Source organism: Dasypus novemcinctus, chromosome 4 (assembly GCF_030445035.2).
Source record: "Dasypus novemcinctus isolate mDasNov1 chromosome 4, mDasNov1.1.hap2, whole genome shotgun sequence".
Taxonomy (NCBI): Eukaryota; Metazoa; Chordata; class Mammalia; order Cingulata; family Dasypodidae; genus Dasypus; species Dasypus novemcinctus.
The window spans coordinates 74,496,727-74,509,860 of record NC_080676.1 but is presented as its reverse complement, the minus strand read 5'-3'; the positions used below and the strand labels follow the sequence as shown (position 1 = coordinate 74,509,860).

The following is a 13,134-nucleotide window of genomic DNA, read 5'->3' as shown; positions in this document are numbered from 1 at the left end:
GCAAGGGTGTCCCCCGCGTGGGAGTGCGCCCGTGAGGAAAGCCGCCCTGCGTGAAAAGAAAAGTGCAGCCTGCCCAGGAATGGCGCCGCCCACACTTCCCATGCCACTGACAACAACAGAAGCGGACAAAGAAACAAGACGCAGCAAATGGACACCAAGAACAGACAACCGGGGGAGGGGGGGAATTAAATAAATAAATAAATCTTTAAAAAAAAAAAAAAAAAAAAGAAGAGTCTATTGAAGACTGTAGGATAGTTTGGAGGAGAGAAGACTGCTGAGAAAAGCAAGGGCATCTTGTCCTATCTTATCTTTCATCTCTTTGCTTGCAAGCCCTACCTGAAGATTAAGTCAAAAACTGGTGGGAGGCTTACAACAGGAAAAGTTAGGAATAAATCAGGAGAGGGGGAAGCGGATTTGACCCAGTGGATAGGGCATCTGTCTACCACATGGGAGGTCCGCGGTTCAAACCCCAGGCCTCCTTGACCTGTGTGCAGCTGGCCCAAAAGGAGTGCTGATGCACGCAAGGAGTGCTGTGCCACGCAGGGGTGCCCCCCGCGTATGAGAGCCCCACACCCAAGGAGTGTGCCCTGTAAGGAGAGCCACCTAGCACAAAAGAAAGTTCAGCCTGCCCAGGAATGGTGCTGCACACACGGAGAGCTGACATACAAGATGAAGCAACAAAAAGAAACACAGATTCCTGTGCCGCTCACAACAACAGAAGTGAACAAAAAACGTGCAACAAATGGACACAGAGAGCAGACAAAGTGGGGGGAAGGGGTTGGGCGGGGGAAGGGGAGAGAAATAAATCAGAATAAATTAAAAAAAAAAAGCAGGAGAGGATTAATTCTGAGAGGTACATCCCTCCTTTCTTCTGGTACCTACGGCAAATAGATCTGGTGACTCCCCAAGAGGCCAGGTGGGCCCAGGGTCCCCACGTGGAGAATGGCTAGCTCCACCCAGTCAGTCCATCAGTAGGGGCCCACTGTTAGCTACAAGCCCTGGGCTCTGCCCTTTTATCACCCCCATCCTCCTCCTCATCTCACGGTGCCAAGGACATGTCCACTGCACCGTCACTCAGGTTTGGGCTACCCAGGTTGACAGGGGAGTTAGCAGACAAGGAGGACATCTGGGACGTGGTCCTGTCTGACATGGGCACTGGCAGGCTCAGCACTCTAGAAAGCCATCTACCCTTGCTGCTGAGTAGTTGTGGGAGAATCGCCTTCCCTCTCAAGGACCCTCCTCCTCCTAAGACGTCTAGGGGGTAGATGAAGGAACTTCACAGGGTCAGACCATGTCAGCACCCCCCTGATCTCCAAGGTCAATAAGTTCCACTTGCTCCAGCATATACACATTTACGTCCATGGACAAAATACTACCTATGGGGGGGTCTCTGCAACTCAAGATGCAGGTGGGACGGGGGGAAGACAAACTTTCTCTAGCTATAAAATGTCCTCAAAGAATTTGTCACTTCCAAAGACAGAGATCCTGCGCTCCAGAACTGCTGAGGATTTGAGTCCACGTCAGTGAGGATGAAGGTCATCCTAGAGAACTGGCTTGGACGCTGGAGAATCCCAGGATCAGTGTCGAATATCTGGTCTCCATCCACCAGCGCCAGCCACAGACCCAGTGAGCCACAATAGACAGTCTGCCCCAGGACAATCTATAACAGGATCAGCCACTGATCCTACAAGTATCTGGGAACTGGCCCGCTGTGCCAGCCCGTGGGGCCCAGGCACCACCTGGGCGTCTGTCAGCACAGTGCATCATGAGACCCAGGCCATCCCAGCATGTGTGGGAACAAGCGCCAGGTCTCAGCCAGCCAGCCAGCCACCACCATCTCTAAGAAGTGTTTTTAAATTATTGTGAACACATTTTAGTACTTATTGCCAAGATCTACTGGAACTTCTGGTACTGTACTATCTTGTGAATAGTTTATCGATTTATACTATATTATATATTTTATCATTTGATGTTGTATTTTGCTATTCAAAATAAAGAAACCTTTTATTCTTTTGGAAGATATCCAAAATGAGAATAGAGCTACCTGGAAAGTTAAAATAATCCTGTGATACCAACTACTAAAGAGAGATCGCCCAGGATGAAGAGATGAAAACTTTCAAAATACTGCAACGACCTGTGTTATATTATATTTGGGAAAGATATGGCCAGCAGAGGGGAGTTACGGTGGCCATCTCACCACCCTAGGCTCCTCGATTTTCAGATAATCCAATCCATCTTCTACAGGCTATGTGCCAGCTATCCTCTTTCCCCAATCTCATTCCCAAACACTAGTTCTAATAACTAAAATTTAAAAGCTATCTAAAAATTAATAAGCCTGTATCACTCACAGATGTTAAATCAAAATGACTCCTATACCCATTTAAAACTGGTCACCATGCCCCAGCAGACAGAGGAAGCATGGCTAGCAATTAAAAAACCCAAGCTGATTCTTCAGAAGTATCTTTCATATCTGATAAAGAGTAGCAACTGTGGAAAGCAGAAATAGGGTGACAATGGCAAGGACAAAGGGAAGGGAAAAAAAGATGCAAAGTATAATATGAATACACTATGAGAAAAATCCATGGTTTGTATCCAAATGAATGTTTCTAAATGTTTTATCCCAATGGAATTAAATTCACACATTTAATTAAATGGAACTAAATGCACAAGTCAAAACTGAATTGTAGCATTTATATGAAAACCTTATCAATAATATTAGATAGAAAGCCTATTTCCAATACTCATTTAATATAAATACCAAGTACTCACTAAATGCATGGCACTGTGCTGGGAACTGTAAGGAACATGGCAGATTATTTCACAGAAATATTCTTACCTTTAGCTGAAACCCAGTTTCATTCACAGTCTCTTTCCAGTTACCTTCCTAAAATTAAATTTTAGAAATCACTATTGTAAAACAAAACAACCCAGAAGGAATATTCCAAATCAAATTAATTAAATACATTATCATTCTGTTCTTATTTCAGGGGAGATGAGAGAGAGAGAGGTTAAAAAGAGAATTCTTTTCACTTAAAATTAAACATTCAATCCAGATTCCAAAAAATTATCAAAAGGTAGAACCCAAGATTTTACAGATTTGGGCTTCTAGGAACTGAAAATGAATTTTGATATCATTCAAGAAGATTCAAAGTGTCCTTAGTATCTATACACATGAAAATTGTAGCCAAAACAATATAGTCCACTAATTCTGAAAATTAAAATAAAAAGAACAATGAAATACATATAAATTAAAAACACAAAAATATTTCCAAAAGGTCCTCAACAATAAAGCATTCTATTCCCATGAAAAAAAAATTCCAGTCAAATGAATTTTTAAAAAAAGAATAAAAGGAAAATACCTGTGTTAAAAACAAATAGAAGATTTTATCTCTACAAAGGATGGGATGTGAAGCAACTCTCAAGAGAAAGTTTTCTAAACCAATCCGTCGTCTTTCCACAAAATCTGGATCCATGTTGTCAGCAGAGAGTTTATGCCAAACAAATTCTGCCTAGGTAAATAAACAATCATTAAGCATCGTCTCAATGCTAAATACTTCGAAATTACCACCATTTCACTTCTTACCCTTTTTTCTGGAAGAGGTGGCACAACAATATGTGGATAGTAAACTAAAAGGTAGTTTCTCAACAACTCAAATTCACTATACCGCCTCCATAGTGAGTCTGTTAGGACACTCTGACCATCAATATGTTCAACTGACCTGAAAATAAATAGAATATTTTATTTGAAAAAATATATAAATAGATACACATATAAACAATTTCCTTTAAAATTTCCTTTAAAATGTTTAACTATTTACTGAATACTTACGAACCAGGCATTGATTGAGTAAATCACTTTTCATGTATTATCTTTTTTAATCCTTATAACAACCCTGTGAACCATTTTACAGATGAGGAAGCAGCAGTGTAGTATACTGTGGCAGTTTGATATTATTTATGAATTCCAAAAACAGATACTAGATTATGTTTATAAACTGGTCTATTCCTCTGGGTATATTATATTGGATTGGATTCAGAGGTTTCACTCTTACTTGATTAAATTATGATTAAGGCTTTGATTGGGCCACATCAGTAGGACATTGAGTCCCCACTCCCTTGGTAGGAGGGAATTCACAGAGAAAACATCAAGGCAGAGCAGTTAGTGGAAGTTGAAATGCTGGAGCCAGGAAGTAAATACACAGAGAAGCAGACATGTGACGAGAGAAGGCTCTATCAGATGAAGCAGAGGCCCCAGGAGGAGAGATGGGCTGTATGCCTGTTAGTTTACAGCTAGCCTTGTGAAGAGAGAAGGGCAGCTAAGCCTGGAGAGAAATGAGCCCAAGGAGAGACGATATTTATCCCAGCCTACAGCTGATGTTGGAAAAAGCTGGGACAATGGGCCTCTTGAAGAAAGAGGAAGCCTGAATCCTTGCAGATGTTGGCAGCCATCTTGTTCCAACACGTGACAACAGACTTTGGTGAGGGAAGTAACTTACTGTTTCATGGCCTGGTAACTGTAAGCTTCTACCCCAAATAAATACCCTTTATAAAAGCCAACAGATTTCTGGTATTTTGCATCAGCAACCCTTTGGCTGACATATATATGCTCTGCCTATAATCACAAAGCGCTGTGCACAGGACACTCAGATCCATCTGCTTCCAAAGCCTTCCATACCAAATGTGCATTTTGTACATCAGGACACAAAGGCACAAAGCTAAATCAGTCTTAGAATAAAGTCAAGTCATGAGAAAGTATACATGTCATGCTTGGCACAAAACAGATGCCTGATCTTTGTATTATTTATATATTGAATTTGCCACTATACTTATTCATTACCTATAAATAAAAAGGAAACAAAATATGAAATCTAAAATGCATAAATGACTCCCATGGTAAAAATATAGGATTAAATTATCATTTATTTTAAAGACTTTATCTAAACATTAGCTATGACTAATATTATTCCAATTCAGATTCTCAACTTTAGCCGAAAAATCATCTGGGTTAAAAGTATCAAATTATTCAAAATAATTACTAGAGAACCTACATCATGCTAATAACTACACAAAGCCTGTAAGCAGTATACCTACAAGACTGCTAGAAAAAAGCCACTTAAGGCAGATCATTAGAAACTAACGAATATGATAATAGTTACAGAGAAGACAATCATTGGATCCCAAAGCTACCCATTCATCCAATGGTTTGACAAATGTTTAAGAGCACTTAATTGGTTTTAGATGTAACATTTAATTTAATCCTTGCAATAAAATATTAGCTCTGTTTTACAAGTTAGAAAAAGTAAGTAATTATAACATACTGCCTGCCTGCAAGTCATTGAGGCACACTTACCTAGTCTGAGAGGTCTAAAAGAACTATTACCTATTCTAAAAGTGTTTGTAGTCTATAAACAGGAACACACAAAATCTCTGGGAAAATTAAAACCAGTGACTTTAGCCTTAATCATAGCTGATTAAGCTATACCAATATACGCAATTACTAAATGGCCTCTTTAATTTTATCATATAGCTTACCTACCTTTTTTTTATTCCCTCCTTGCATCTTACTTGCTCTCTGCTCTGTGTCCATTCGCTGTACGTTCTTCTGTGTGTCTGTATTTGTTTATTTATTTCCCTCCCCCACTTGCAGCTTGCTTGTTGTCTGCTCTCTGTGTCCATTTGCTGAGCACTTTTCCGTGTTTTTACTTATTTTCCTTTTTGTTGCATCACCTTGCTGAGTCAGCTCTCCACGGCGTGTGGGTGAGCTGCCTTCACAAGAAGGCCCCAGGACGCAAACCAGGGCTTCCCATATGGTAGACGGAAGCCCAATTGATTGAGCCATAGCTGCTTCCCCCTATCTACTTTTTGATACAAGTTCAACTTTTGGTTAATATTAAGGCTCAATAATGTTCAGATTGTCCAAGATGGTCTGCATAAAAATGAGTTACAGAAATAATTCTACATGAATAAATGAGGATATCTGTGGTTCTGGTTGTCTGAAGGTCAGTTAACCTTAGGGATACAAATTTACAAAATAATCTATTCAAAAGCAGTATTTTTCAAAGTGATTACCTATAGGATATGGGGAAGACAAGAATTTAAGGTAGGAAAAGCACAAAATAAACCCTAAAGAAAAATAAAAGACAAATTGTCTATTTTAAAATTTAAAAATTTTATCACAGAGTTAATAACTTGAACATAAGTCACCAGAAAATAGGATGAGGTTAGAGGATGGAAAGCTGAGGACTAACTTGTGCAGAACTGGTAAAAAGGATGTGTGAATTTTCAGAATGAATAGAGGGAAGCGGAGTTGGCTCAATGGTTACAGTGTCCGCCTGCCACATGGGAGGTCCATGGTTCAAGCCCGGGGCCTCCTTGACCCACGTGACGAGCTGGCCCACGCGCAGTGTTGATGAGCACAAGGAATGCCGTGCCACACAGGGGTGTCCCCCATGTAGGGAAGCCTCACGTGCAAGTAGTGCACCCCATAAGGAGAGCTGCCCAGAGCAGAAGAAAGTGCAGCCAGCGCAGGAATGGCGCCACACACACGAAGAGCTGACGCAGCAAGATGACGCAACAAAGAAGAGACAAAGATTCCCGGTGCCGCTGACAAGAATAGAAGAGGACACAGAAGAACATAGAGCAAATGGACAGAGAACAGACAATTGGGGTGGGGGGGGGAGAAGGGGAGAGCAATCAATCAATCTTTTAAAAAAAATACTATTAAAAAGAAAAAGGAAATGAATAGAAAAGGTGAAAGTCCAACGTAATATTTGTAGCCAGCAGTACTATTATGTGGGTATAAAAGTGGTTTAAAGAGAAAATCTAAGTCACGTATATTACTAAAAGGAAAGCTAGAGGAGCAGATGTAGCTCAAGTGGTTGAGCATCTGCTTCCCATACACGGGGTCCCAGGTTTGATCCCTAGTACCTCCAAAAAACAAAAACAACGAACAAAAAACCAACTCTCATTTGGGAGTGGATGTAGCTCAATTGTTAAGCGTGTGCTTCCCATGTATGAGGTCCTGGGTTCAATCCCGCTCCCCTCAAAAAACAAAGAAAAGCTAAAAAATGTAACATGGGACTATTTAGCATAGTAAAACTGCATGTGAAATATGAATATGGGTAAAACTGCATATATAAGACCATTTTTCTTTGAAACTGAACAAATTTATTTAATACTATAAGATGTTAATATCAGAGAGAAAAAAAAACCCATTATGCTAAGTGAAAGAAACCAGACACAAAGTAGGACACATTGTATGATTCCATTTATATAAAATGTAAACATAAATCAATTTATAAAGATGAAATTAGAGTAGTGGCTATGTAGGTCTGGGGAAGGACTGCTAAGATGTGTGGAGCTTTTCTTTTTGGAGTAATGAAATTGTTCTAGAATTTTTTGTGGTGAGGAATGCACAACATTGTGATTATACTAAAAGCCACTGACTATACACTTTGGACAGATAGTATAGTATATGAATATATCTCAATAAAACACCTTAAAAAATAATTGTGCAAGAATAGCAGCTGTGTACAGCAGGAGAAGCATAGAGAGAATGAGAGGTAAAGAATTTTGTTTTTTTATTATTGAAATAATGAAAATGCTCTAATAATGTTTGAAATGATGAATGCACAACTATTTGATTATACCAAATACAACTGGTTATATACTTTGGATGAACTATAATGCTTTATTAATATGTATCAATAAAATTGGTGGGAAATGGACTTTGGCCCAGTGGTTAGGGCGTCCGTCTACCATATGGGAGGTCCGCGGTTCAAACCCCGGGCCTCCCTGACCCATGTGGAGCTGGCCATGTGCAGCGCTGATGCGCGCAAGGAGTGCCGTGCCACGCAAGGGTGTCCCCCGCGTGGGGGAGTCCCACGCGCAAGGAGTGCGCCCCTGAGGAAAGCCACCCAGCGTGAAAAGAAAGAGCAGCCTGCCCAGGAATGGCGCCGCTGACGACAACAGAAGCAGACAAAGAGACAAGACGCAGCAAATAGACACCAAGAGCAGACAACCCGGGGGGGGGGGGGGGAATTAAATAAATAAATCTTTTTTAAAAAATTGCTTTGTTCTTAAAAAAAAAAAAAAGATAAGACAATCAAGGCCAAAAGACAATATTTCTCATGTTATGGTTCATGGTCCATCTATACCAAAATACCTGGAGCTTTGGTTAAAAAATTTAAATTCCTGGATCCCATTACAAAAACCTTCAGTTTAACAAATTCTCCAGATAATGCCTATGCATTTTAAAGTTGGAGAACCACTGTTATAAAGGCTAGTTATATTACTCAAGTATGGTCACGTCTTACTACCAGTTTAAAACTAGACTGAGCTAAGGGGGAAATAAAGCAATTTTCATTTCAAAGTCAAGAATAAACAATTAGAAATCATTCCAGATTCAAATCAAGCAGTAAAAGTAACCAACAGCTAATTTAATTGCCCAAATGGATGATGAAAAAAAGAACATACTAATTAATATCCTTTTTAATTTTAAGAGTTTACTCAGAAAGCTAGAGCTAACATTCATTTCTAAACTATTAGTTTTTAAGTGGCTAACTTAAACAAAAAACAAAAACTTTCCATAGACTGTAATATAAAAATCAGCTTACGAATTTGTGAAATACAAATGTGTACATACACAAAGACACCATGATCCAATATTTAAAAGAACCACCTCCCCTCTCTCATTTGCTAAAATTCCTATCATATGTACATTTTCTCTTGTACAAGACTCTTTCTTGTTTTTTTCTTTTCTTTTTAATGGAAGAAGGAAAACTATACTTATAAAGAGGGTTTACAGAACTGTATGCAGATTGAACCACCTTCACAAAGATTTTAATTTCCATCTGGGACAAAATTATAGACACGGAAAGAGCCGTGAAAAGTCACAGGGTTCAGTATTAAGGCAAGACTGGTGACTTTTGGTAATGGTGAAAATGAAAATGGTGGGTTAAAATTTTTTTTCATAAAAAAGTATTCACATTAAAAATGGTTATGTTATCAACTTGATTTATTAATTACATTATTTTATTCTACTGGCTATCAAAAAGTTCAGTCATATTTATTTGTTTTAACTAAGTCTATTACTCAGTCTCTGCAGAGAAAAGAATTAGTAATTCTTCATATAAACTGTTTGTAACTAGTAATAATAAATTAGTCTTCCCTTGCCTTTCTCTAAGCAAAACAACTCTAATTCCTTGAACTTTTTCTTTATGAGGTAAAAAAAGCTGTCTGCTGAGTTCTGATTTCTTTTTTTTTTTTTTAATTTATTTTTTATTTATTTAATTCCCCTCCCCTCCCCCGGTTGTCTGTTTTCTGTGTCTTTTTGCTGCGTCTTGTTTCTTTGTCCGCTTCTGTTGTCGTCAGCGGCACGGGAAGTGTGGGCGGCGCCATTCCTTGGCAGGCTGCTCCCTCCTTCGCGCTGGGCGGCTCTCCTTATGGGTGCACTCCTTGTGAGTGGGGCTCCCCTACGCGGGGGACACCCCTGCGCAGCAGGGCACTCCTTGCGCGCATCAGCACTGCGCATGGGCCAGCTCCACATGGGTCAAGGAGGCCCGGGGCTTGAACCGCAGACCTCCCATGTGGTAGACGGACGCCCTAACCACTGGGCCAAAGTCCGTTTCCCCTGATTTCTTTATTCCATGATCTTGTCTTTTTTCTTTCACCCTAAGGCCCAAAGCTCCAGGCTCAATCAACTTTTTCCACTGTCAATTTCTTCTAACTCCCAACTCCTTTAAGATGACTTAGGTCTTATTCTCTATTCTGAGACTCCTTTGCTCACTATCTCCGCTTGTTGAGAAATAAAAAGCATAACCTTGCAAAAATATCTAACGAGCCGCTCCTGCCCCCACTTCTGTAAATGAGCCTGTGAGAACATGGCCTTTGCAGGAGAGTATCAAATGAATGACTCCTGCCCCCTGCTTCGTTCCTGCTCCCCCCCTTCTGTAAATCAGCCCACAAAAGCATGGCCTTGCACCTGTGTTCTGCTTCTGTAACCCAGCTTGCAAAATTTCGCCTAGCAATGCATTAGCCAATGAGCAAAAGTCATGCTGATCCCACATAAAATCCTATATAAACGTATGAAAACTGAAAAACGGGGCTTAGAATTTGGAAATTTACTCTCCTCTGGGCCTGCGCTTAATAAATCTGTCCCTCCACCTCTCCAAGTGCTGTCTTGGGTTTTTTCTGTGGTTCAGAACTCCGGCCTTTGCTGCAACACATCTACCTAAGTTCACTTCATATGCCCCTAAGAGAAACTGCTATCCTTTTACAAAATTGTACAAGAATTGTACCTAAGACCACAAACTCCACCAACATGTGTCAAGTAATATTCCAGATACCAAAAGAATTCTAGTAGCTTCAGCAATAGCTTCAAGAAAGTCTAAGACGTTTATTTCTGAAACAGGATACAATGTTCAATCTATCAATTCCTCTTCCTCCCAACCCACCTTTCTGCACCCTTGCATCCTCAGGTGTGTAAATTCCTTGAGTTGAGGAGTATCAACTTAAGTCTTTCAGGCATGATTTCCTTATGGAATCCTTTTATCCTCATGGTCATAATTGTTTAGTGGCTACTGCCAGGCAGCCATTTTCTGTCCCTAGTTCTGGGATGATTTTTCTGGCTAAGCAAACAGCACTCTCTTCTACACCTTTGCCGACCTCAGTCTCCCTCTGAATTTCATCCTCCTCTGACCAAGCTCTGGCTCAGTGACAGTGATAACCCACAGTAAGTTGTGAGGAAAGCTCAGAGTAGGGCAGGGGTGGGAGTCTGAGGACACAGCATTGCTATCTTCATCAAAAGCTGGTTTTACATTTTTATCAGCAACCCAAGGACTTTGTTGTATTAGGTGGGCTTAAGATAAAAACTGTGGGAAAGGAGGTACAGAGAAGAAAAAAAGAGATCTGATTCCTCTGAAATAGAAACTGAGAGCTCCATACCTGAAAAGACATTTTCTGGCACCAGGTGATGATCCTCCATTGTAGGGTGAAAGGGCAGATAGGGGTGGAGGTATGTAAATGAATGGATATTCATTCACAACTGTTTATTACAACTGTATTCATTACAACTGAAATGGATTTTATCAAAATACATGTTGATACATGTTCATTATATACAACGTAAAAAGCAGTCAAAAATAATGCAGGAAGAAAAATCACTGGTTATATTTTTGAAAGTAGCTCACTAATCTTTCCTCTCCCCCAAATGACATTAGAATACAGCTACCAAGAGTACTACAGCAAAAAGAGGCACCTGTTTATTTTACCTGTTAAAAAGTAAAGAAACAAAACATATCCCTTACAAGACAAGACAACAGAATTTGCATCAATAGCTACCAAAGCTTTCTATTTATACCTATTTCTCACCTTGTTTCAATGAGGTAAGCAGTATATGTTTCTTGCATGTTCATGGCATTTCTTCCAGTTCGCTTTTCTGCTTCTGAAACACTGATTTCCATTTTCTTCAACCAAAAATTATTTTCTGTCATCTGGACAAAAACAAATGTAATAACAGCAAAAAAAACACAACAACCTTGAAAAATGTACTGAAAAAAATCACATTTTTAATATCTATATTATATATAGATATATAAATTGGTGTACGTATCAGGATAGTTTCTTGTATTTCTTGAGTTGCTAGAAGTTGCTAAATGACAGCAGTGAATGACATGCCTATCAGCACACATTAAACTTTTCCAGAAGCTATTTTTAATAGGTACCATACATTTATTAAAATGTATACATTCCATACAATTGACCAAGAATAAATCTATAAAGTATAAGAAAAAAATTTTAATACGCTTATAGATGAATGATCCTCAATATTGTTATCTAATTTTGTTTAGCCCAAATCAAATAACTTTTCCTCAAAAATAAAATACTACACATATGTCAAAAGCAAGAGCTGTTTTTTTTTTTTCAGAAGGTTGCTTAATATTTTTAAAAAATCAAGAGTCCCATTCAATTTTAAATTTGCTGAAACTTTATGGCAGTGATTGACAGGCTCCACCCCTTATGAAAGTAGCAGGATTTAAGAAGTTCAAACTATTTGGTTTTCCCATTAGAATTTCATTCCCAGGTCATACTAAAGGACCAACAAGAACAATAAAAACACTGCTGGTTGTTCATGGGCTGAATGTGTGGAAAATATTTCACTAAAGAAGGGTCTACAGACTCCTGGGAAGATGGCAGACTAGAAAGACTAGTCCGTGGGACACTCTTCTCTCCCAGAAATAATACCTAGAGGACAGGCTGAAACAGCTGGGAAAAAATCTTCTAGAGTTGAGGACACCAGGCGAAGGCTGGACACTGCCCAGAAGAAAAAGGGGCAAAGGAAATGAGCCACAACGGCAAAACTGTGAGTTAAAACCAGCAGCTGCTAATGCCGGTACTGTTCCCCACACCAAAGGCACTTCAGAATTCTTAGGTCTCCAGGCCAGCTACAGATAAAGGGGCCTCCATGGATCTACTGCCCCAGGAAAGGAAAGAGAAAGGGACACAGCCTAAGGCTGACTCTGCTTCTGACTCACAAATTTGGTCTGCTGTGTCCCACTAGCCCTTGCAGGCGGGGTGGAGCCACACTACTGTTTGCCTGGGGAGACTAAACAGATTCCACCTTCTCAATCTCCCTCTCTACAGACTGGGATGGACTGCTGAGGACACACCTCCCCAGGAAAGGGAGAGGGACACAGCTGGGGGATGACTCAGCTTTCGGCTCACATTTGGTCTGCTGTGTCCCAGAAGCCCTTCCAAGCCAGGTGGGACCCACAAATTCGGTCTGCTGTGTCCCAATAGCTCTTCAAGGCTGGGTGGGGCTGCCCCATTGTTTGCCTTGGGAGCTAGCTCTGGACTAAAGTGATCCGGCCCTTCTAATCTCTCTCTTAGTAAGAGGACTCCGAGGGGGGTGGAATTATCTCCCTCCTGCGCAGCTAGTAAAAGCTAGAGAATTGTCTCTAAAAGTTTGAATTATGAAGCTCTTAGCCTCAAGGCAGGAACCTCTATCACAGTTGATCCAGTCAGTGTTGCAACAAACACTCTCCAACCAAGCACTGAGCTGAGAGGGCTGCCAAAGAGCGACATCTGCTGACAAACCAAGGAAGTGCATGTGATGAAATGATGAAATTAAAAGTA

General features: G+C 40.2%; 1 protein-coding gene across 1 annotated transcript in view; it reads right to left on the bottom strand.

The window, feature by feature from the left end:
- SNX4 (sorting nexin 4) overlaps positions 1-13,134 on the bottom strand; it is a 94,754-nt gene that overhangs the window by 53,087 nt on the left and 28,533 nt on the right. Inside the window, exons 2-5 of the mRNA XM_004465821.4 lie at positions 11,371-11,492; positions 3,584-3,719; positions 3,360-3,509; positions 2,837-2,884 (exon numbers count right to left, since the gene is read on the bottom strand). Of these exons, the coding sequence (XP_004465878.1) occupies positions 2,837-2,884; positions 3,360-3,509; positions 3,584-3,719; positions 11,371-11,492 (456 nt within the window). The remainder of the gene's footprint in view (positions 1-2,836; positions 2,885-3,359; positions 3,510-3,583; positions 3,720-11,370; positions 11,493-13,134) is intronic.